The 26279-nt window shown below is 34.2% G+C and overlaps 1 protein-coding gene across 1 annotated transcript; it reads left to right on the top strand.

Annotated features, from left to right (window-relative positions):
• Positions 1–268: 268 nt before the first annotated feature.
• On the top strand, positions 269–26271 carry LOC144836995 (uncharacterized). The gene is made up of 47 exons (XM_078691961.1): positions 269–722; positions 1199–1393; positions 1528–1647; positions 2079–2284; positions 2650–2737; positions 3542–3889; positions 4111–4218; positions 4563–4823; positions 5248–5439; positions 6133–6314; positions 6846–7026; positions 7170–7310; positions 7616–7738; positions 8074–8196; positions 8493–8738; positions 8855–8977; positions 9421–9546; positions 9835–9957; positions 10583–10711; positions 11487–11609; positions 12014–12127; positions 12456–12581; positions 13084–13206; positions 13581–13829; positions 14200–14340; positions 14805–14927; positions 15668–15796; positions 16312–16424; positions 17005–17245; positions 17587–17727; positions 18194–18319; positions 18761–18880; positions 19029–19157; positions 19621–19743; positions 19943–20062; positions 20232–20354; positions 20500–20619; positions 20774–20896; positions 21058–21177; positions 21614–21741; positions 22443–22674; positions 23174–23255; positions 23586–23687; positions 23867–23907; positions 24306–24592; positions 24886–24987; positions 25652–26271. Exons 1-47 carry the CDS (start codon positions 302–304, stop codon positions 25733–25735), a joined length of 7221 nt encoding a protein of 2406 aa, XP_078548087.1. The 5' UTR covers positions 269–301; the 3' UTR covers positions 25736–26271.
• The last annotated feature ends 8 nt before the right edge of the window (positions 26272–26279 follow it).

Below are 26279 nucleotides of genomic sequence, written 5' to 3'. Positions count from 1 at the left end.
TATAGGGGCCCTGGGCAGTGTCCAGAGGAAAACAGGCATTAAAATATGTCGAAAAAGGCTTAAAGCGTTGGAGGGCCACTTGGTGTTCCAAAGCCAGAGGCCTCAGGCTTCTGCGTTACGCCACTGCTTCAATACTAGTACGGGTCTGTATATCTGCAAAATACAAAGTTAGTCAAAACTCCTTATATCTAGACAACTTATATCTTACACCTTTTTATTTTAACAGCGAAACACGTTTCAAGCAATTCTTATTACTGATGGACTCTACACCTTCGGGATATTCTTGTTTGAAGAGCAAAGCATGAAGTGGGATCCGTCTTTAGAGAGTACACCAAATTCTCTGATTGGTTACAATATTAGGGGATATGGACGTCAAAATTTCCAGTTGAACCAATATCGACCAGATCAATTTGTTGGTAATACTGACAAAAAAGGGCAATATGCGGTGCGTTTTGAATCAAATACAGCCTATACAATCAATGGGAATAAGCGTTGTTTAGATTGGTATAACGAGGATAAAAGGACCTTTTTCAGCACTATTGGTCTCGGAACATGCCCTTGTGGACTATTACAAGCACTGAGAGACAACAGATACAACTATGTTCCTCGCATTTCTCTCAACGCCTTTGGTCCGGGGAGAAGTGAGAGTATTAATGCAATTTTAGCTGAAGATGGAATCTCATCAAGTTTATTTTCACTTGTTGTATATTACCTTAATTTTGGTAAGATTAAATATTATATACATAGGTTTCAAATCATAATGCACCTTTTTACAAAATAGTGTGACTTAATTATCATGATCTCTCATGATAAGTTGACCACGAGAAATCATGTAATAATGTGCTAATGAGGTGTCATTATCCACGGTGAAAGCGCACATACCTAGTATTGTATTGTTCTAAACTAAATTATCGTAAAAAACGAAGAATATATCTACTCTGCATCTATACCAGAATGTGCATTTCTTAAGATTAACCAAAAGAATATTATATAAACGAAATATAAAGCAGAATTACACATTGAATAACATCAGAATCACTCTACAATATGTAATAAATTGACATTTTTTACGGTGATCGTGTTTGTACAGTATAATATGACATTCAATCAAGTTGTGTTTGTTTACAAAAACCATTAGAGATACTTTTTAAAAAGTTGGTCAGAAACTATAAAATAATTTGTTAACAATTGTTTGCAGGTCGATATTTCGCAATCTGTTTCCAAAGCGCTACTTTTAACTTTGCATTTTCTGGAACTGAGTGTTGTTACTGGTGGTACAGCTTTTCATTGATTCGAGGTTATAGAGGACTTGGTTTCAGCAGCTTTGAAATTCGCTATGCTTACTCTGGATTTGGCTTTACATTTAATAGTGAACGGTATACTAAACATATAAGTAAGTATATTTAATGATAACATGTATAAAAGATTTTATTCCCTGGTGGTTTTATGGAGAAATGTGATCAAGCACACTTTGCAATGTATGGAAATAAATTCTGTACGCATTCTTATTTTCTCCTACTTGTTTAGCCTCGGACATCATGCCTCGGTACTATTGCTGCTTTTGGGCTAAAAATCCAAGGTTTTGCAGAATGTATATAGAGCGAAGACCACCAGCCAACTGCTGGTTTTACAGACCTCCTCGAATTTGTAAGTTTCATTATATTCAATTTTGTGACATATTATAACCTCAAGCTTTTAATAAATTCGGATTAGACCCTCTACGCTCTTCAAGTCCGACACATCCATTGTTTTAATTTTGTATTAAATGTATTTACAGGTATTACTTTCTCATTATGTTAATTTCATTGCTATGTATTGCCATTGTTATTTCGTACTGTATCCAATGTATTTGTTAGTATGGGGGTAAACCGTCGATTTTTATTTGCTCCAATTTGCCATTGGTGAATAATGAATAATAATAATTATACCACATGACGCTCCGAAGAAAGGTCTATACAGCACCCGATACATACGGTTTTCCACTGAGCATGTTAACATGCAATTCTTTATTGAAATACCGAATGTGTAGCGTTGTCTATATGAGCTTAGTAACATTCCTACTGTACTCTTGTTTCTAGCTTGGATGTTTGGTGATCCACATATAAGTACACAAGATGGATATCAATACACGTTTAATGGTAACGGTGAGTTTCTTTGCTCCGATGTTGAAAATGGAATGTTCCAGTTGCAATGCCGAATGACGCCTCCAGTCTCTGATCCATCTACAGAAGCTACAATATTTAGTTCTTTCGTTGGAAAGCATACAGGAGAAAGTGAAACCGATGTAAGATATTATTTAGAAATGATTAATACTAAACAGTATATTAATATACTTTATTTTCTCACGTCTTATTTAAACACCTCAACTCACCAAAAGTTGTTTTTCATCAAGATCATTTGTTGTAATGGAAAAAATAAAGAAATGAGAAAGGAAAAATAAGCCTCGCCGGATACCAACCCAGTGTATAAATAATAAACGTTTGCTTTTCTATGTCGGTTCATCACTGCTCTCTTTGCTAGACATTTCTGGACACGGGATTACCATATCAATGTCAACCTGCTTGGACTATTCCATTAGATTTTTAACCATTGACGAGATTAAATGTGACAAATGTACTAAAATGTATTCCTTCATGACAAATTCTATAGGTTCAATTCACACTGAGCAACAATGGCACTGAAATTAGCATCCTGATTAATCAAACCATTGAGATCACCGTCGACACATTAAGAAATGGTAAAGTATTCTGCAATTAGGCCTACTATCGTACTTAATTAAATAAAAAAAATGTCTTACTGTTGACCTGTGGGTCAAAGACGGCCATTGAGTACATTTTATATGGTCCGTGAAAAGCTAATACTTAAAAATATATATAAAATGTTAAAGATGTATTGTCCTCAAAAACATGAAAAAAGAAGATTAATTGAATTAATTGAATTTAATTGAAAATTTGAATAGGTTATTTTGTAGTTTTAACCAAATTAATTACTTCCGCTAAAAAAGAAATGTTTTCACTAATAAAATGACAAAATAAATGGTTAAATGCAACCGAAAATCCATTAGCTGGCAGCCAGTTTAGATAATTATTATGTGACATTAAAATGGCATATTCAACCAAAATAATTTTTTCAGGGGGACAATACATCATAATATTTCTTTAAAACCCCTTATGCTTCTTGGACCACACCTGTGACACTAGGCTCTATAGGAGGCTGATCTGAAGATAAATCCAACTGTTGTTGAGAACCGGTAGCCTAATAAAATATTTCACAAGAGCTTCTAATAAATGATCAATTCCTTAAATATTTGTTTCCCAAATGATACATTTTGATTGTACATTTGTATTTCATATTAAAGTCTACACTATCAAACACTATATGACAACAAATGTGATGTAGCCATTATGTACATGGTGATGTCGTATCACTACAATATTTTGGCATATCCCTACCACTTTTTTGTCTAGACTAGTTTGATAGTGTAGACAGAGTTTAAATGAAAGTATTCTATTGTAATAAAATTTGTGTTTTTTTAAAAAAGGAACTTATGCAGTGGATGCGGATCCAGCATTTAGTTTGTTTATAAAAGAGGAAAACAACTTGACAATGAGTAGTGAACGAGTTTACGCTTCATGGAGCACTGGGATAGCCTTTGGAATCTCTATTATTGAGAAAATGCTGGATGTATTGGTAGAGTATGATGAGAAGTACATGGGAAAAACTATGGGCTTATTTGGTAAGTTATTGTATCTGCCTACTGTATGGGGAAAAACTATGGGCTTATTTGGTAAGTTATTGTATCTGCCTACTGTATGGGGAAAAACTATGGGCTTATTTGGTAAGTTATTGTATCTGCCTACTGTATGGGGAAAAACTATGGGCTTATTTGGTAAGTTATTGTATCTGCCTACTATGGAAACCTATACGGGCCTTTTTGGTAGTTATTGCAATCTGCCTACTATCTATAAGAAAAAATATGGTTTTTTTTGTTATTCTATCTGATTTCTATCTATAATATAACTTTCCAGTAACATAAAGTATTCGATTGCGTTAATTAATCTATACTATAGATATATGTGTTTATAAACTAAGTCTGAAAATGTCATTTAGGTGTATGGAATGGAAACAATACGGATGAAGTATGCAATAGAACAAGTAGTCTATGTTTGGATACAAACACGTCATCAGAGTCTGAAATATTTGATTTTGCTAATACCTGTAAGTCATTAATGGCTTATTGAGGGCGGTGATAGCCAAGTTTTTTCATTTAGTATCTTTTTTTATTGTTATTTAGATAATGTTAAGGAAATAATATCGCATATGAAGTTTGCAATAGAACAAGTAGGCTTTTCATTGGTTTTGTAGTTACTTTCTAGTATTAGGTCTTCATATTATTTGTGTAGTTTGGAGTATTATAGTGTATGAGTGTAATAGTTAAAATAATTTCATGAGGTGAAAGATGAAAGGTTATATTTTCAACAGAACATTCCATCTTTCACCACATAAAATTATTTGTTATTTTAACATAGTTAACACAGTATAATCGATCTTTTTTTCTACAGGGAGATTAACAGAAGAAGAGGCAATGTTTGTCTATTCCGAGAATGAAAGTTATGCCGAATTTAACAATAATGCTTTTAGGCCTAAGTTCCTTGATGAACTGATAGAACAAAATAAAGGAACAAACTTGTTATCAGATGGGGAAGCATTATGTGCCGGCAACAAAGAGTGTTTGTTTGATGTTTTAGCAACGGGTAACCTAGCTATTGGTGAAAGTACCAAAGCTACTGAAGAATCAAATATCAATGATGCAGAAACATTAGGTATGTTATTTTTTTTTTCTTCTGTTTTTGTAATATAAATGCTTATGTATAAATATTGTAAATCCACATAAACAAATATAATTTAAACCCTAAAAATTAGTGAGATGCTAAACAAATATGGTAGTGATATGCCCAAATATAGTAGTGATATGACATCATTATGTCCATATATGGGCACATCACATTTTTTGTCACATAAAGTTTGATAGTGTAGACAGAGCTTTATTCATCAAAGAGTATAGTATATTGAGTTTATTTCACGAAGCCTACCATATTGCTGCCCTTATTGGAAAAAAGTGACTTTACATCTGATCATCGGTAGAAATCGTGGATTTGTACAAATCCTCAATACCTTGTTAAGATTTGTATTAAGTAATAATTGCCCCTGAGTGATAACTTTTTATTCGTCTCATTATCTTTGCAGAGAACATACCACCAGTTATTTTTAACATTATTGATCAAAGCAGTGATCCCGTATTGATAGGCGAGGATGAGTTGTATGTTCGTGTAAATGAAACTGTAATATTGCAAGTAAACGCCACTGACGAGAACACTAACGAAGTGTTAACATACTCCACTGAAATGGAATATCCAGATTTTAACATGGATAGCTCAAGTAAATATATTACAATTGTAATGCAATGATGATTTATTAAGCTTGTTTCCCACTAGCGACGCAACGTAAGAAAAGCCTTTCCAATAACTGTGTTTGCCCTGAGTGAAATCAAACCTGCGATGTTTGCAGCACTGTTGCGTCGTCGGTTCCCACTTGAAGGTTGGTTATTACTAGCGACGCAACGTAACGCAACCTACACAACGTAAGAAAATGCCCTTCTAATAATTGTGTTTGTACCCACCTGCGTGAAATCAAACCTGCGACGTTTGCAGCACTGTTGCGTCGTCGGTTCCCACCTGTGATTACGCAATACAGCACTTTGCGTCAATACGTCGCTGCGTCGCGTTGCGTCGTAGTGGGAACCACGCTTTATTCCACCAAAATGGATCTCGTGGAGGAATTAAGCTCGGAATATTATATATCTATATTAAATATAATATAAATGTAAAGGCACAGAAGAAATTATCGCTACAGATTTAAGGCATTCCTCAACCAAACTTATTGTGGTAGAACAAGTCTTCTCAGATAGGACATACAGCTGGAGGTTCAGTGTACTCTGACTCGTGTGCACTTAAAAGAACCCGGGGGTATCTTTCAGTAAGAGTAAGAGGTTAGCCCAGTGTTCTGGCCCATTTTCAGCCCCCTTCTTCACTGTTTCTTTATATATTCATCATACATTATGTTTAACTTTAGCCGGATTATTTACGTGGACACCAACTAATGTTGAAAGAGTAAACATTACTTTTGATGTGAGTGACACCGCGCAGACTACAAGCTTCACAATGGAAGTTCGTATATGCAGCTGCATCAATGGCGGAACGTGTGACTTTGATGATCTTCTAGACGATTATGACATTAATGATGACAAGTTTGCAGTAAGTAATGATTTAGGCTACATTATGACATTAAATGACATAGTAATATCTAATCTTGCGCTGTTTTCCATTTAAAAAAAGAGTATGCTCATGGCGCATTGGCTCAACAATAATACAATGGATGAAATCGTCATAGTAAAAGCCATAGTCCAATTTAAAGTTATCATATGATATAAAGTGTGGTTCTTAAAAGAACTGTTGAGCTTCTTGACGTTTTACCAATGTGCTCCTATCGTCGTCAAGAGAGGAAACCACTTCCAGAAAGTACATACAGTATGTGGTGTACTGCAAACTGTTTATCATACTACCTGAAACCTTCAAACGTCAAATATAAGAAATTCTCGCTGAAGACGAGTTCCTAGATTGAATATGTTATCTTCTTGAAAATGGTTTGACTCTTACAATAGTATAGTCTGTGATGTATTTTTGTGAAATCAGTAAAAATGAAATGATATAATTACACATCATTTCCATTATGAATAAGTCTATGTGAATCAAATAACATGATGATTATTTTGTATTCATTGAAAGGTTGTACAGTGTGTCTGCTCTGCGGCCTGGGATGGTTTCGACTGTTCTGAAGATTTCGACGCTTGTATGGAAAGTCCCTGCCACACCGGTGTTATCTGTATAGACAATATGGCTCCAGAAGTGAATGCGACATGTGGGAGCTGTCCAAGTGGATTAATAGGCGATGGATTCAGTTGCTACGGTAAGAGGTCGAGGTTTATTGCGCATGTTGCTTTTCTTGGTGTAGTAGTGATTAATTCCTGTCTAAATGTTTTTAATTAATATATCATAACATACGTATTTTGACTATTCATTAGAATACTATGATTTGATTTCAAATGTTAGATTACAACGAATGCACTGCTGGACAAGATCAGGTTGAAGGTGCCCCATTCTGTGACCAACTATGTACGAATACGCTGGGAAGCTACTCATGTAGTTGTAGGTCTGGATATGAGCTGCATCCAAATGAAAGAGACTGCCTAGGTAAAGTATGACACATTTTGTGTTTACTGCATTGATTGATTTTTCCTTTTATACTATACACACTATACTCTACAAACGTAAGAAGAACCTTTCCTGTGAAATAACCCCTAGTGGTATATAATAACCTACCTTGTATACCGCGTCATCTGCCATTTGGCAGGTACGTCCGTGGCAGTCTTCTTTCTCCATACTTCTCTATTTAATGCTTCTTCTTTTAGTTCCGAATATGTATTTTTTAGTCTATAGGAGACAATGTATCTTTAAACGAATTGCTTAAAATATAATTATTATTTTACCTTTTTCAGACATAGACGAGTGTGATAGACAAACAGATAATTGTAATGATAGTGCCACGTGTGAGAATACCAGTGGAGGTTTTAATTGTACATGTAATGAAGGTTATGATGGCGATGGAGTAACTTGTGAAGGTATTGTGGCTATTTTGAGCAATTGATATCATTAAAAATTTAGATATTTACATTTCAATTATTCAGTAATTATCTCATTGAAATTCCTTTTGTATGATACGCTACGAACATACACCGAATGACGTTTAAACTCAACAGCTCATAATTGTGCTTATAGGAAGAGGAAACGGCTACATTTATTCTTTATTACTTTAAGAGATTGATATCGACGTCTACTTTTGCAAGTTTCTTGCGTTATCTACATTCTTTAAAAATTGTAACAAGTTTTGTGTAATACAATACAAAAATTCATTAGTTTTTGTGTTAATAGCAAATATCTATAATGTTATTGTTAGATATTAATGAATGTCAGACCGGGATATTTCCATGTAGCATGTTCGCTAGTTGTCGAAACACTATTGGTGAATTTGTATGTGAATGCAGTGATGGTTATTCAGGGACAGGAATAACTTGTGAAGGTACGTAACATTGAAACTATAATTCATAAATTAGGATACACCAGATTCAGTAGCAAAATATGTACAATAAAACTTCTTAAGTTGTAATGAGCGAAGCAGCAATTCCATCCTCAGCGACGGTAGTTATTGTCTTTTTTATGTTAGTCCACCAGTCAGCGTTTCGATTTTTGTCTGAATACTACATAAGCACAGTATTACACGAATGAAACGCCATATGTGCCAAAATATAGATCTTTTTACTAATTTCGGTCTAGAACCTAGACTAAAATGTGTGTTAAACTAAACATCAATTTCAGATACGGATGAGTGTCGTCAGGATCTAGATGATTGTGACACGAATGCAGATTGCATTAATCAGGTTGGTTCTTACCGATGCCAATGTAAATCCGGTTTTACTGGTAACGGCACACATTGTAATGACATTGATGAATGTACGGACGAAATCGCAGATTGTCATCCGAATGCAAATTGTACCAATATATTTGGCAGTTATACTTGCACATGTATGGATGGGTATGATGGCGACGGTCGGGCTTGTTTTGGTAAGTTGAACTACTGCTTTCAGGTATCGAGTACATAGTGTTATATGAAATATTATTTGAAAAAACATGGTTTTAAAAAGTTGTTGTATTCCATTATTTACTTTGCTTCATTCTAGATACTGATGAATGTGTAGAGACACCTGACATTTGTCCTGAGTTCGAGGAATGCATTAATGCTGTCCCATTCTATAACTGCCGATGCATCAACAATTATCTGAGAGAAGGAGCTGTTTGTACAGGTATATACTGTGACTGTGTTTCTATTTGTCTTGTGAAATACTCCAGGCTTTAAGGGTCTTTCATACCTGTTCCAGCACGGTTCGGCCCCGCGCTGGCAAAGCAAACGTCAATGTTTCGTTTTCATTCGGCTACGCGCATATCAATTGGCGCATAGCCGGTGGAGCGTCGTGAAAACGATACATTGGCATTAGATTCGCCGGACCGGAACCGTGCCGAACAGGTGTGAAAGACCCTTTAATCTTGTAAAGATATTTTGTGTATTTACTAGTGCATGCAGTCCCCAATACCGTTCAATAATGTTCATTTTGCAGTTTTATATAATAAAGGTTAAGTCGAGCTTCGTGGGCGTTGATGCTTATCTTCCAAACCATAGGTCCTTGGTTCGATTACTAAAACCTGCTATTTTGGTGAAGTGTAATTGTGTATTTATTTCTTTTTCTAGATATTAATGAATGTACTGCAAGTGTAGTTAGTCCTTGTTCATCCAATGGGAACTGTACAAACCTACCAGGAACATTTAGCTGCGATTGCAATAGTGGATACATGGGAGATGGTGTCACATGTACAGGTACATTTATATTAAGCTTTTGACTAGACCTACCATAACGATCAGAAAGTACTGGTAGAACATTGGAATTCGCTGCCTAGCCAATATATTATACCTTCATCGGTAGAACCTAAAAACATTCACTATTCAATTTATGTTTTGCTGCGATATTGTTATCAAGTACAACTGCTTTTTAATAAGCCCATCTTTTGTAAAAAGGTTGACAAAGTAATGTATTATAACTAACCATTGGACCATAGACAATCAAAGATTTCCAAAATTGAAATATCCTTTATATCTTTAATTTAGATGTGAATGAATGTGAAATTGGTATTGATGAATGTAGTCAAAATTGTCAAAACACAGATGGCTCATATACTTGCTCCTGTTCTTCAGGCTTCGAGCTTGCAGATGATGAATACTCATGTACAGGTTAGTTACCTTAACAAGACAATTGAAGTATTATTTTACTATCTAATACACTGGAAGTAGTTTCCAATACCGACAGATGATTAACTTTGTTGGGTTTTCAGAACACATGTTTTCCCGGCTTTGCATGAACCAGTTTGGAATAGCTTTTCAAATATCTGTTTTATGACTGCAACTTAAGTTCTGTCTACACTATCAAACTAGTCTGGCAAAAAAAGTGTGATATGCCTAAATATGGTATTATGTGACATCATCATCATCATATATGGGCACATAACTTTTTTTGTCACATAACGTTTGATATTGTAGACAGTTTTATATTACATAAATACTCAATGTTAAATAATATGTACCATATCAATTAGCTGAAGTTATTGTCATTTGACAGGATCTGTATATATATATATATATATATAAATCCAAAGGCAAATTACTGAAAAAAATGACAATGCTGTGGGTATCAGTGGCTGGATCTCAATGGAGATACAAATAAAAAAAGCGAAAAGCTAAATCAAAACGATAAAGTAAACAGCCAGATATATATATATATATATGTGTGTAGCCTATATTGGTAGGCATCTGTCGCGAACGACAGTGTCAAAAGCTAACAATTATCATTATTTTTCAGTTGTGGACGGAATGTCATGTGCTCATACCAACTCCTGCGACACGTCAGCTACCTGTGTGTTTGTTAACGGCAATGCTACATGTTTCTGTGATAGTGGCTATGAACTTATTAATGGAACAACTTGTCAAAGTATGTTTAGTTTGTCGGGAAGATATTGTTAAGCTGTGTCTATACTATCAAACTAGTTTGACAAACAAAGTTTGCCTAAATATGGTATTGGTATGCCCAAATATGGTAGTGTTATGACATTATCGTGTCCATATATTGGCACATCACATTTTTTTTCACATAAAGTTTGATAGTGTAGACAAGTCTTAACACATGTATTTAGTTTGTATTCTGTTGATGTACGTAGGCCTACTTTGTATCCAACACACTCCAACCTTTAATAATCAACGCTTACATCAGTCACAATACAATTATCTTTATCAAAGTTCAATGTCTTCAAAATAGAGTTTATGAATACATAAATAGTATAGTTTCAAAATTGTCCACGATGGTACAATATTATAATTATTTAATTTATATTATAAAGTTTTTTTCATAACTTTAACAACTTTTTAACTGTACTGGTCCAAATGCACAGCTATGAGTACAGTATATATATTTGTTTGAAATAAATAATTAAACATTAATAAAAGAATAAACTTTCTGTGAAAAAATAAATTGTGAAGAGCCCATATATGGAAATTATGATTTAAATACTACCATGGACATATCACTACCATATTTGGGCACATCACACTTTTTTTTGTCAAAAACTAATTTGATTGTGTAGACAGTACTTAAGAATAAATTAGTGATCAAATCAGAGCACACAATGCTATACTGCTATAATAAATAACAGCTTTAAATGTGTTTATTTAGTTAATTTGTTTAATTAATTAATTAATTTGTTTTTCAGATATAAATGAGTGTAATACTACAGCCAATGCTTGTGAGGATGTTTGTGTTGATGTTGATGGTAGTTACACTTGCTCTTGTAGCACTGGTTATGACCTGGCATCCGACCTTCGATCTTGTCAAGGCATGTTATTGTTTCAATTTTAATTTTAATACAATCATATCATATCAGGTACTCTATCCCAGGTTAAACTAATAATTACTGACAATGCTGTGGGTATCAGTGGCTGGATCTCTAAATAGATTTAGAAACATTAATTTTCAGCAATCCGGTTATAATTGGGATTTTAAACCATTGTTTCAATTTCTTAATATTATCTTAACATATCGGGTAGATTACTCCATACCCACGTTAAAAAAATATATTTAGATGCATGTATATTCAGCTATCAGGTTATGCAATAGAGATTTTAAACGTTCGACCATTCCAATATTTGTTCAATGTTACAAATTATTGTTAAAAATATCTATAATGATTTTATGTAACAGTTTCATTTTCATATAAAATAATATTTTAATTTCAAACAGATGTTGATGAATGTCTTGATAGTAGTATATGTGTCGCAAACTCTGAATGCATCAATGAGCCAGGAACGTACAGATGCAATTGCCTTGATGGATTTACTGGAGAAAACTGCAAAGGTAACCAGCGTCGGATACATTTTTAAAATTGAAATATGAGGATTATGAACAGAAGAAGAGCCTGTTTACAAACATGTTTCTTATTATTTTTGACTGAAGTTTGAATAAAGAAGATGCTAATTCTATTGACAGCTTCCAAACAGTTGCAGAAAACACATCTCTTTCGAATAGCATATGAAGATATGACGTAATTTATATCTCGTTCGTGCCTTGTTGTCCTAGCGCTTTAGAGAAACATGTATTTTGGCTATAGGCGTTGTACAAAAGACAATTATTATTATCACTGGAATGCAATATGCTCACTCTTCTTCTTCTTCTTCTTCTTCAGATATCAATGAATGTGCGTCACCAGAACTGTATAACTGCACTGATAATGCCGAGTGTATGAATCAAGAGGGAGGTTACAGATGTGTCTGTAAATCAGGATTCTCTGGGAATGAAATCATGTGTGTTGGTAAGAAATGAAATGAAAACAGGGACAGTAAAAATACTCTCTTCTAAACCCGTATTAGTGACAGGATTAGAAAGATTCAACATTTAAGAAATTTAATTGGTCCACTTAAATTGGAAATTCATTTTGCTTGGCATAATTAGGACAATAAAAGACAATAAAACTACAAGAAAAATACATCAAATTGCACAAACGAAAGGCATAAATTGTTCACAGTTGATCTAACACCAGTAAGCCTATGACTCAATAATGTTTATCGCAAATAGTGTGCGCGACGCTCCGATGGGAAGGGTTCGGGAGCAAACGTAACAACGCATACGTACTTGATTTGGTGTTTGTACGTAAGCGTCGTGACGTTTGCTCCCAAACCCTTCCCATCATGCATTGTAAAATGAAGTTCCTCTTGAATTCAAGCTATTTGCGATAAACCTTATTCGAGCATAATAAGAATATCTTAGATATATTGTGCATTGAATAGAATAAACTATTAACTTTACACATACAGATGTGAATGAATGTTTGGAAATGAATACGTGCAATAGTCGGGCCGTGTGCAACAATACTGAAGGATCCTATGAATGTGAATGTCTTGGCGGTTACACCACTGATGGTGCAGGCGATTGTATCGGTAAGTAAATACAAAAAAAATGATGTGCCCATAATGGACATGATGATGTCACATCACTACCATATTTGGACATATCACTACCATTTAGGCACCTCACACTTTTTTTGTCCAAAATAGTTTGATAGTGTACACGGAGCTTTACATCATTTAACTACCGACCCTCAGATTTCTATTATAACATACATCTAATATAAAGACTTGTAAATGAATTTGTTTAAGTGGAGCATTTTGGTATGCTTGTCTTGTGGACAGGATTGCCACCTTTAAGAAGGATAGTGAATGAATTCGCTTATGGTTATCCTTAGCAATTTGCTATTTTAAAAGAGAAAAAAAGAACTTATGTATTGTCTTTGAAATAACTATTTTTATTCTAGACATCGATGAATGTATGGATTCGATATATCCTTGTAATGTAAACGCTGCATGTCAAGACACAGATGGATCATACATATGTACTTGCAACGATGGTTACCGTGGTGACGGATTTATAAGTTGTGTAAACATAGATGAATGCATTGAACAACTTGACGATTGTCATGAGTTAGCCAGCTGTACAGATAACAATGGATCTTACACATGTGATTGTAATATGGGTTTTGAAGGATCTGGTCGTGATTGTACTGGTGAGAATAAAACGATACTTTATTTTCTGTTAAAATGACGACAAAAACAAATTTAAAAAAACAGTGCAGCAGTAATTTCGACAAAAACATAAAGTCACATAATTCTGTACATTCAGTGTCCCAGCTGGAAAGAGCTTAATTGTATGGGAGAACCTAGACTTGCTCCAAGTCTGTAGTTATTTCGAAGCTTTTCGGTGTTTGTCTGAACCTGAAATCGGGTCCCTTCTAGCTCAAGTAGTATACGTATGAAACGCCATATGTGCCAAAATATTTATCTGTCAAAGTCAAAACTTTGAGAACCATAAAAACATAGTGTAAGGAATTTCTAAATTATTCTCTTATCAAAAATGTTGCATTGTTTTATTTTAAGATGTCAATGAATGTACGGGTGGTACTGATAATTGTGATACAAATGCTCTCTGTATAAACACTGAGGGATCTTACACGTGTTCTTGTAATGATGGCTATTTCAGTGCTGAAGGAGGAAACGCGAGAATGGGACAATGCCAAGGTAATTAATTTATTCTGCGAGAGCTTTACGAAGGCAACTCGCCACCTACGAACATGTTAATTCATTGTACGTACGCGGAGAAGTCGGGGCGTGCTTCCCGGCCGCTCAATCCTCGACACATTGTCGTTGTTTCTAGGTTTCTAGGCGACAATCAATGCGTAGGTCACAAATCGAAAGCTTCCTAATAATAAGCTTTTGGAAAATACATCATATGAAGACACTGTGTACTGTTGGTAGACAGTTTTATGACTTGACTTTGGGTCTACTTAAAGTTGCTAAAGAAGCAAGCTACCTTTGTTATTGCACAATTAAGAGTGTACATATTGAATCTCTTTTTAGTCCAAGTCTCAAAACTGCCGTAAACTTTATAAAGAAATATATTTAAATATATATAGAGTAAAAAATGTAATTGAATATACACAACTATTGTTATTATTATTTTTTTTATTCAATGTTTCTACAAGATTCCGACGAGTGTGCGTATAACACTGATTCGTGTTCTAACGACGCTGTGTGTACAAATACTGATGGTTCATATACGTGTACATGTATTGAAGGCTTTGAAGGAAATGGCTTTAATTGTTCAGGTAAGAGAGTTCATCAACCTATAATAAATGTAAACGTTCAATAATATCATTGTCCTGTGTTTATAGAGTAACCACTCCTTTGGAACATATGGGATACCACTAAAAGAGACACTTTTTCGTAAAACGAATGAGGGGGAAAATATGTTTTAGCTCTGTCTACACTATCAAACTAGTTTGACAAAAAAGTATGATGTGCCCAAATATAGTAGTGATATGTCCAAATATAGTAGTGATATGACATCAGCATGTTCATATGGACACATCACATATTTTTCACATAAAGTTTGATAGTGTAGACAGAACTTTAACACTACAGTTTTCACTACTCCTTCAGAGAACACCTTGGTAAATCACACACCTATTAACGGACACTTGGTTTTGGATCCTGAAGGCGTCCCCTTTAGTAAATATGAATACACCACAATACTATTAAAGACGTCTGTATCTACATACACTGGTTATCCAGATGCAGGGACTAGTTGGAACGTGTTGAATTCTGCGCCTATAGTGAATAATATTAGCAAATGTTCCACATATTCTACTTCAGAGTGTGTAGCAATGTCTTTTCTAAATGACCACAATATATGTTGAGAGATTCTCATTTACACACTGACTGAGAGAATGTATTTTGTGTACTGTGATGGATCCGAAAGTGTTTATTATCATTATTAGTTATTGCATTGCTATTGTTTGCTGGTATTTGTGCGTATTTACATAATATGTATTGCTTATTTTACAAGACATTGATGAATGTAGACAGATGGTGAATCCTTGTGATACAGACAAAAACGAGCGATGTGTCAACAACGAGGGCGCTTTTTACTGCACGTGTCAAACAAACTTCTTCAACATAAGTGGACAATGTACAGGTAATAGTTGTAAATAACATATCAATAGGCCTATATGTTTGTTTAATTTCGATCCAAGTCGGTCCTGAACCGTCTCGGCCAATATCAAGTCTTAACGTGGGGGCAGACTTGACTTTGGCCGTGACAGTTTTTCATTCAGAATTAATGTTGCCGGACTTTTGTCTCTGAATTGAGTTCTCCACTGTTTGGTTATGTTTGTGATTCCCATTAAGACTAGTTACTAAATCGGTTGTCATTTTTGTCTATCTGCACGATCACATGACCAACGAATTTTATATTTACTAGTAGTTAAATAAACTAGTTTTTAAACTAGTGCACGATACTAGACTAGGTGCATGATAGATAACTTCTGCAAGATAGTTTGCCGAAGTTTAACTATAGTCTACAAAACTTTGGAAAACCTTTCTTGCAAAACACGTAGTTCACTCTAAACTAGTCTAGGCTAGAAGGTTTCGAGTAGGCCTAACCCTCCCTCTTTTCAATGTTGAATTTGTATTGGATATTTGAATTCACAGAGGCCAACGCAAAGAATATGGCTATTGATTTTGAATACATTCAAGGCTTGCAAGCAAGCATGTTCTTTGATTCATTGAACGCTGATGAAGTTGGTTCAGCTATTTCCATGAATGTAAGTATGGTTCTACATGTTTTTAGTCTTAACGATAGGGCCTGAACAAGTATGTGTCTCTGTTGTAAGAATAATAAACAATATGGTTAAAGTCTCGGATAAGGGCATCAAACTTGAGGTCCAGTTTATCTGCATCTTTTGGAAGAGTAGTGTGTTAGCTGGTGTATGGGTCTATCTTAGGCCCTGGACAGGGCAAATGAATGAATGAGTGCCGTTTTAGTGGAAGCACTCGATATGAAGGGGCCACTTTAGAAGAGGTGAAAGTCGTATGGTCAGTGTGTTGTCCCCAAAAGACATGAAAAATGAAGATTACTAAAATCAGAATTTGAATTTTGCAGTTTTAATAAAGTTATTCACTTCTGTAACAAATAATTATTTCACTTATAAAATGACAAAAGAAACAGTTAATATAAACCAAAAATCATTGTCTTACAGACAATTTATGTATTTTTGCTTTAAATTACATGTTTTCAGGTAAATAATTGATTTTTTTCAATCCAGTTTTTGGTGCATCTTTAAATAGTGTATCATATCACTGCATATTCATCCTTTAAACACCTGTTCTTTTACATTTCTATAGATGGACGATTTGTTTAGAATGAGTGTATATGCAAATCAGTACTATGGCACAGAAACCACTGGATTCTCAAGTGCACCTGATGGCATACGGGCAACATTTATTGTAACATTTAACGTAACATTAAACATTACCGATTCCCAGTTATTACAAGCGTTCCTTGACGGTCTAACAGGACGAGATAATGATATTCTACCACCAAACAGTAAAATATTCACCAATGTTACAGACGTTTCCGAGCCAAGTAAATATAACACTATTTAGCCTATAAAACCACACACTATGGTGTAAAAAAATATATATTTTTACGCCTCGGTGTATTTAAATTCTGAAGTGGTGCGAAAGTTGTAGTGTATCCTAAGTGTATCATTGGAATTTGATTGACTGCTTTTGTATTACAAGTCGTGCATTATTTTCTATATTGCACAGCCAGCTTTTGTAACCATTTTGAGAATTTTGTGTTGCCCAATAGGGAAACCTACCTATATAGTGCTTGTGTTGCAATGCCTGAGTATTGCCCAATATGGAAACCCAAACAAATACTCATATAGTAACTTTAATACTATTATCCATTTTCTTTTCCAGTAATCGACCGTTGTTTTGATGGTACTGATGATTGCAGAGAAAGGTTTTTCGAAGTTTGTGAATTCACAGGAAATGACATGTTTGTTTGTAGTTCATGTTTTAATGGATTTGAAATCAACGAAGCACAGGATGCATGTAGCGGTAAGTGATGTTTCATACCTAAAGCTCTTTCTACACTTTATGTGACAACGAAATGTAATGTGCCCAAATATTTTTGTCAAACTAGTTTCATAGTTTGACAGAGCTTTACACACCTGAAGTATATTATTGCCATTCGATTGGTCGATTTTGTATCATGTTGGCCTACCATGCATTGTGTTCTACCATTTAACGATTAGAGATTTTAAATATCAATTTGTGAGACGTTCTAGGTTGTTGAATGGTACACGTTTATATTCCAATCTGCAATGTGCGTTATAACTGCTCTATGCCGTGACTATAATCTGAGCACTTCCTTTTTAAAATTGCCCATCGAAATATGAGGCTGTTGATTATAAGAATAAATATTTACTTTCTATGGACAAAGTAAATTACTGAATGATTCCTATTTATTTGTTTTACTTCTATTTTTCTTTTAATACCATATTGATATTCTACTTGTTTTTAGATGTCAATGAATGTATGACTAACAACCCATGTCCTGACAATGCTATGTGTAACAACACAATTGGCAGTTACGTCTGTCAGTGTAACGATGGATATTTGTTCAGCGAAAATGACAACACATGTGATGGTAAAGTGTATCATTTATCATTTCTTTTCACCCATTATGTGAGACGCAACTAACGGCCAACTCAGACAGCGTCGTACGACGAGACCCAACTTTCTCGTCGGGAGAAAAATAAACATGATTATAGTTCTCGACGACCTACGGCCGACGCTATCTCAAGACGACTCGTCGGCGTCGGAATTTAACTCACCAACGAATCAAGACGTTTCGTCGGGCCTCGTCGTACGATGCTATCTGAATTGGCCTTTAGGGACCAACAGGATACAATGCAAAGACATCTTGAACCAATCACGAGATCCATAGCTTGTGATTGGTCAATGTGTTGTGCGTTCTTGAATTTCATCTTAGTGATAACCAATCACAATTTGCTATGAATAATTCTGCAATAAATTTTATATTTTCAGATTCTGATATTAAATTGATTTATTGATTAATCTCTTTTAGATGTTAATGAATGTATGAATAACCCATGTCCAGACTCACGACCATGTAACAACACAATGGGTAGTTATACATGTGGTTGTGATGTTGGCTTTATCTTAGATATGGATGACGTCTGTCAAGGTAAGTGAAGAAAATTCAAGATTCAGTTTATTTTTAAATATTATAAAATGGAAAATTATTTCATTATATAACACGTTTACAGGGTAGATCATGATGTATTTTTACTTATTATTGTTACATTTTGTACAATTATAATGTTGTTTTTCAGATATTAATGAATGTCGGGTCGATGGCCTGTGTCCAGAGGTCACCACATGCCAGAACACGATGGGTAGTTACATCTGCTTATGTGAAACAGCGGGTTATATGATGAACGTAGAAGGAGGAGAATGTGCCGGTAAGATGCAGTATTTTGTTTCGTTTCGTACATGCCTTTATTATACTACACTATTTTTTCAATCATTTAATTTCATGACTCCATCACAATACTAATTTCAATATTACCATATAAAGATTATAACCAAATGAGATATAAGATACAATATATACCTAGAACATCTGTTTTCATGAAATTATATTTTTAGTCGAAACTTTTTTTTGTTTTGTATCTTAAGTAAGCTAATACGATCTTGTGGAAAATATCAATTTCTGTGTGAATCTGTTTCTAAAAAGTTGATTGTGATTAAGTATTATTTAAATTCAGTTTCAGTAGTAGTCTCGGTAGTATATAACAATTGACATATGATTGGGAGAATTGTGTGTCCTATGTTCATGAACCAGTCATATAGCTAATAGTGAAAGTACTGTTCTCTAGCCTACTACTGTACTATAATAGCATAACGATAAAACACTTTTTTAAGATATTGACGAATGTACCACTATGCCTGAGGTGTGTGGCGTCAACACAGTGTGTAACAATACAGAGGGTAATTACACCTGTACATGCGCAGTGGGTTATAGTCTTGTAGACGATGTTTGTTCAGGTAAGTTCACTTGTCGATTTGACATATCAAATTGTTAGAATACTGTTGGGATAACTATACAAGAATTTTTAATTTTTTTTTTTATAAAATATGTGGATAAGAAAGCAATTATTACATTAAAATAATTTGTTTACAGTTAGCTTACATGTTTTTTTATGTAACGTTTACTGTAGCCTATATTTACATGTCTCTGATTTAGATAATGACGAATGCACTGATCTTGATATATGTGGTATTAACGAAGGGTGTGTAAACACAGATGGGGCCTACAGCTGTGATTGTGTATCTGGATATGTACCAGTAAATAATATATGTTCAGGTATGTTCAGCTGTTTTTTATTCAAATTTTTATTTCGTCCTAATTCCTAGTGATTACATATAGTAATAAACTTCTCTTCGTAATTGCACTATTACAATAATAAATATAAATTATTTTTACATAATTAATTTCCAAGCATTACAGTGCATTTGTCTTTTTTTTTAAAAAGATATTGACGAATGTACCACTATGCCTGAGGTGTGTGGCGTCAACACAGTGTGTAACAATACAGAGGGTAATTACACCTGTACATGCGCAGTGGGTTATAGCCTTGTAGATGACGTTTGCTCAGGTAAGTTCCTGACATATCAAATTGTTAGAGTACAAGTTTTTTTATAAACCTAATTATCAATATAATAATATTTTGTTTACAGTTAACTTACATGTTTCTATGTATAACAGACCATAGCCTATAACTGTGCATGTCTCTGATTTAGATAATAACGAATGCACTGATCCTGATATATGTGGTACTAACGAAGTGTGTGTAAACACAGATGGGGCCTACAGCTGTGATTGTGTATCTGGATATGTACCAGTAAATAATATATGTTCAGGTATGTTCAGCTGTTTTTTATTCAATTTTTTATTTCGTCCTAATTCCTAGTGATTACATAAACTTCTCTTCGTGCATTATTACAATAATAAATAATGTAACTACTTTTACATAATTAATTTCCAAGCATTACTGTGCATTTGTCTTTTTTTAAGATATTGACGAATGTACCACTATGCCTGAGGTGTGTGGCGTCAACACAGTGTGTAACAATACAGAGGGTAATTACACCTGTACATGCGCAGTTGGTTATAGCCTTGTAGATGACGTTTGCTCAGGTAAGTTATAATGCAATTAAAACTAAATGTTACCAATATAGATAAAATCACTTTGCTTTATCTGATTAGAAATGGGAAACTCTTGTCTAGCAGGAGTGACCAATCCTATAAGTATGTTTCTATGTTTAAAAGTTAGCCTATAACATATTTCTATTTGATAGATAATGACGAATGTACAGACCCTGATATATGTGGCACTAACGGAGTGTGTGTAAACACAGATGGGGCCTACAGCTGTGATTGTGTAGCGGGATATGTACCAGTAAACACTCAATGTTCAGGTATGTATTACTTTTTAACGTACACTCCAGACATGTGACATTTTAATAAGTTTGTTGTTTTAAAAAATATAATTGCGGTAATTTCACAAACTATTTGTTCAGCTCCCAATTTTATTTTATTCATTTCAAAAATATTTTACGAGGGTGGTCCAACCAGCCGAATCTGATTATTAGTGACCCTCAATATTTTTTCATTGAATCCTAATGCAAAAAGAACAAACTTTTGCTGTCTATGACGATTCCCAAGCTTTTGATTTCTCTTAATACAATTTGTTGTTTTATTTGTTTAGTAAATGTACATATGTTGATTTTGGTTGAAATGATTTCCATTTTTAAGTGGACCAATACAATTACTTGAATCTTGAATATCTTGAAATAAATGTTGAAACAAATGTTGAATTAAATGTTAGATAACATCATATTGTCTTGCATATAGTTGCTTTATCCTACCGTGGTGAAATTCTTGCCGTTACATTGAATGGATCTGAAGTAGAGTTTACACCAGATCTTGAAGATCCTACATCAGCATTGTATATAGAGTATTCCAATACTTTTACTACAATTGTAAGTATGCATACCTTAGAGGGATACTCTATTCAAGAAATAGAATACTTCATCTATATTACACATTTATTCACAATTACATTTACAATATTTAATAGTATACCAAAAGAAGCGAGTGCTTGTCAGTTTGGTAACCATTATTTAAATGCATTTAAATGTATGGTACATACAACATTCAACAAAAATGATGTACAAAAAAAGACATTGGTCGCCCACGACCGGTCAGCACCTCCGGTGGGGCACTCCCCTGTGGGGATACGAGGAATTTATATGGGATATTATAGTTGAATTTCAATGACTACCCCAAAAAACAAATGTTTCTAAATAGTCTCTAATATTTAACAATACAATGCCATGTGGTATAAGACTAAAGATTAAATGCATGAACCATTGAATATGTGTGTATAACAATGTAATTAATACTATAATTAATTTAACAAGGCATTTTAACTTTTTATGTTTATGCACATGTTTTCATTGTTGTGTTTTGTCATTTTGATGTAGTTCTGTATGTACATTCTTCTCAATCTTTGAGTAATTTTAAACGGAATTGAATTAAATTTCAGTTTACCACTATTAATGATACTGCAAAGAATCGTTAACATTGATGTTGTATAACAACAATAATATCAGAAACATTGCTGTAACATAACAGTACATATTTGCACATTGTAACAAACATACATTGGTATTCGTTCTAGATCGACTACTTTTACCAACAACTTCTTGGGGATACGTTTTTCGGAAGTTCGATAATTGGGTACAAGAGTGGTAGTATAATTGTTGTATACCAGTTAGATTTCTTTGATATTACTCAGCATGAGGCAGACGAACTTCTGACAATGCTGTTGAACAGTACAGTTCACAGTGTTCTTTCGACACCTGATGGATTCAGTATAGGAGTAGATATGAACTATGAAGCGGTTGTGTATAGTAAGTACTGATAGTTTTGGAAGTGTAACGGCTATGAGCGCTCACTGGCTAAACCCAGGGGCCCCAGAGCTTATGGGGGCCCATGAGCAGTGCCCGGAGGAAAAAACAGACATTAAAATAATATGCCGAAAAAGGCTAAAAACGCCCAATGCCTCCAGCGTTGGAAGGCCACAGTTCCTAAATCAGAGGCCTCATATGTTTTACCATTGTATCATTGATAGAAATGTATGAATGTTGAGGTAATTGTACAGTAAGTTAAGATAGTAAAGATGTGATGTTCTTAAAATGTGAGTCTTTGGCTATTAATTCCGAAACTGTTATTTTTATCTCTGGAATAGACTTTTACGACAAAAGTTATGTAAACATAGTTGCTTGGGTTATTTTTAGAAAATCGTTAAGATGATTGTTTTGAAAGTATGTTTGATACCTCTGTTTTGGTATTGGATTAGTATTAGAACCGCCGAGAATCAGATATACTTACTACTATTCTGTATTTCAGACCTTCCAATTGACTGTACAAGTTCAAGCTGCAACGAAAATGGAAACTGCTCTGTTAGTACATTAGAAGAAATTGTATGCAGGTTTGTGTTGTACTGCTTTATTTGACATGCAATTTTAACTTTATTCCAAAAATGCATGTAACGTTTTTAAATATTGTATATTTAACAATTTGTAAGTACTGCTGTTTCTTTATGGAGAGCCAATCGACTGTTGTTTTAGGTGATCCTGCCACACTGATTTACGCCTTACCTCCAGGACCCTGTTCTCTTTTATTGTTTGTACGGCCTATTTGTTGATGACGAAATAAATGAAAGGATAGTAAATTACTCCAAAATAACTGTACCTGAAAACAATCTATTGTTTCAATTATGAGTGACAGATTATTCACATACATATTGTTATTTATTTAGTTGTTTTGATGGATTTAATGGTGATGCATGTGAAAATTGTGATAACTCCTACTGTAACAATCGCGGAAATTGTTCAGTTGTTGAAGGTACAAGAGAATGCCTGTAAGTATCTTCATTGCAAAATGAAACGTTACTGGATTTACTTAGAGATCTTAAGATTTGTGTGAACCCAGGACCCAGTGTTAAGTAATGTTTCATAGTCGTCATCAATTGACGACTTGATGCAATTTAATTATTCAACAATTCTTAAGTAAATTTGCAAAAATGTCTTTTAAATACAGGTGTATGAAAGGTTATAGCGGAGATCAATGTGAAAAAGAGAGTAAGTGAATTTTATTTTTAGACTACCCAGAAACCCAGATCCCATTTTTATGTTTATACCACAAAATATGAATCTATCAATGATTGCTTATACTTGGTAACGTATAACGGAACGTATTTGTAGACTGGTATCAGAGGAGAAGTAGAGGACGTCTTTCATCTTATTTTTAACTGTCCATTATATAATCAAAAAAGAAATCGTTTCATTCTAAATTATATTTCTAATTTGTTTTATTATTTAAATCTAGAAAACCAAATACGATTAAGTTATTAGCAAATGTTATTGTATGTGCTGTTAAGAAACGAAAATGTTATTTGGCACACTAAGAAATGTTTATGTTTTAAGGCCACTGGTCTACATACGGAATAAATGATTTTTTTTTCATTTTCTTTTCATAGCCGAGGAACTACAGGTAGCAATTATCGTCATCGTCGTCATAGTTTTCTTCCTTCTCCTCGTCCTTTCCTTACTCACCTGTTTTGTTTTCATCATTCGTAAACGAAGACAGGAGATATTCAAACACCATGTCAAAGGTCGGTTTGTTTCAAATCCGGCAGCCGGTCTTCGTTTACCCGAGAGAGATGATGACAGACTCTCGATGTCTTCTTACGCCGAGGGTTATAGAAGTGATACAGATAGAATGGCTCATCTAGCAAATGTTATCAGGAATTCGACGTATTTTAATGTAAGTTTTGAGATACAGTAGAATAGAACCCCCATTAAGTGGACTTGGACACCAAAGTATCCATCAATAGTGGTGTGTCCTGACTGAATGGTGATTGCCCATAGTTTTTAGCTCTCGGTCGTTTATGAGGAAATTGTCCTCTTAATATTTTTATTTATTTATTTGACACCAGCAGTCAATGCGTAACCCTTACATGGGTTGTCCATCCAGTTTGTTTTAACATGTGATTTCAAACAAATGAAGTAGGCCTATTAGCAAGATTATAACTATTATTTTTTCCATTTATATTGAAGACTTCGAATAAACCCAATCGGCCAAGGGAATATGATTCTGTCTCATCTGACCAATTCATGCGGCCATATGTTGTAACAGGGAATGAAGCCAGCTCTTATGAGGTAGGCCTGGGTTCTTTTTTAACAACCCATTTTAATATTGAATTGTATAATAGGAAACCTTTGAGTATTCATGATCTTTCATCAATCCGTTTACAGTCTGCTACAGAGTGAGTCATCATTATCATCATCATAATCATCATCATGGGTTACGTCACCCACTGTTGATGTAACCCTTCTCAATCATCATTTTCCATTTCTCTTGTCTGTAGCTATCAAACAGTTCGCAGTAATCAGATATCTCTTGATGTTATCTCTCCACCTTCTTTTCATTTTTCTTATTACTGTCGAGTAGAAAAGTTGGTTCCAACTAGGACGCAGCACAATGATTTAAGCACAACGCAAGTAATTGAACCAATCACAAGCGATGGATTATTCGGCTGTCGTTGGTCAACTCCTCGCTTGTGCGTCCTAGCTGCAACCAAGCTTAAATAGTGGTTACAATGCATGACAGCGATTTTTAAACCGTCTGTTACGATGCAAGCGCAACATAAGTAATTTGACCAATCATAAGCGATGGACTATTCTAACTGTCGGTCGTCATTGGTCAACTCGCTTGCTGTACGTCCTAGCAGGAACCAAGCCTAATATGACGATGCAAGGCTTCTCTTTCATAACTTAACTGTGTTTTCTCATATGAATATAATAATGTTTTTGTGATTTTCAGGAGTATGCCTCAGATACAAGCAGTGACGATTACCGACAACAACGTGGTAGATTTTCCCAGAACAATCGTAATGGTTACTTTTAGATAGACACTTTTACATGGACAACACATCCACTATTGATATGAACAGTAATACGAAAAGAATAATTATTGTAAAGTCTTTTGTGACATTTACGCGATAGAGGGCAGTCTATTTAGGGGTGATTTTAAATGTCAAGATGTTTGTATTCTTGCCAGGCTTGAGACTTGAAATGAGTCCTTTTTTTAGATCTTCATTGCAGTACGTAGTACTTATAGTATGCATACATTATTATAGGGCCTATTTTATAAACATTATTTTAACAATAAAAGTATTATATCATTTATTTTGTATCTATATAAAATATATTTTTGTATTTTAATTAGTCATATGTAAATAGACAAAACATTGTTATTCTACTATTATTATTATTTTAATAAATCATAAAATGTTTTATTAAATAAAATATAATCGAACTGCAGTCAATTCTATATGATAGTTGTGTACATTGTAAAACTAATAATAAAACTATATTTATTTAATAAAACTATACAATAGATGTGTATTCATGTATAAAATGTAATCATACTCAGTATTTATATAATATTA

The sequence above is a fragment of the Antedon bifida genome, chromosome 3 (assembly GCF_963402885.1).
Source record: "Antedon bifida chromosome 3, ecAntBifi1.1, whole genome shotgun sequence".
Classification (NCBI taxonomy): Eukaryota; Metazoa; Echinodermata; class Crinoidea; order Comatulida; family Antedonidae; genus Antedon; species Antedon bifida.
This window is presented reverse-complemented; position numbering and strand designations above follow the sequence as displayed.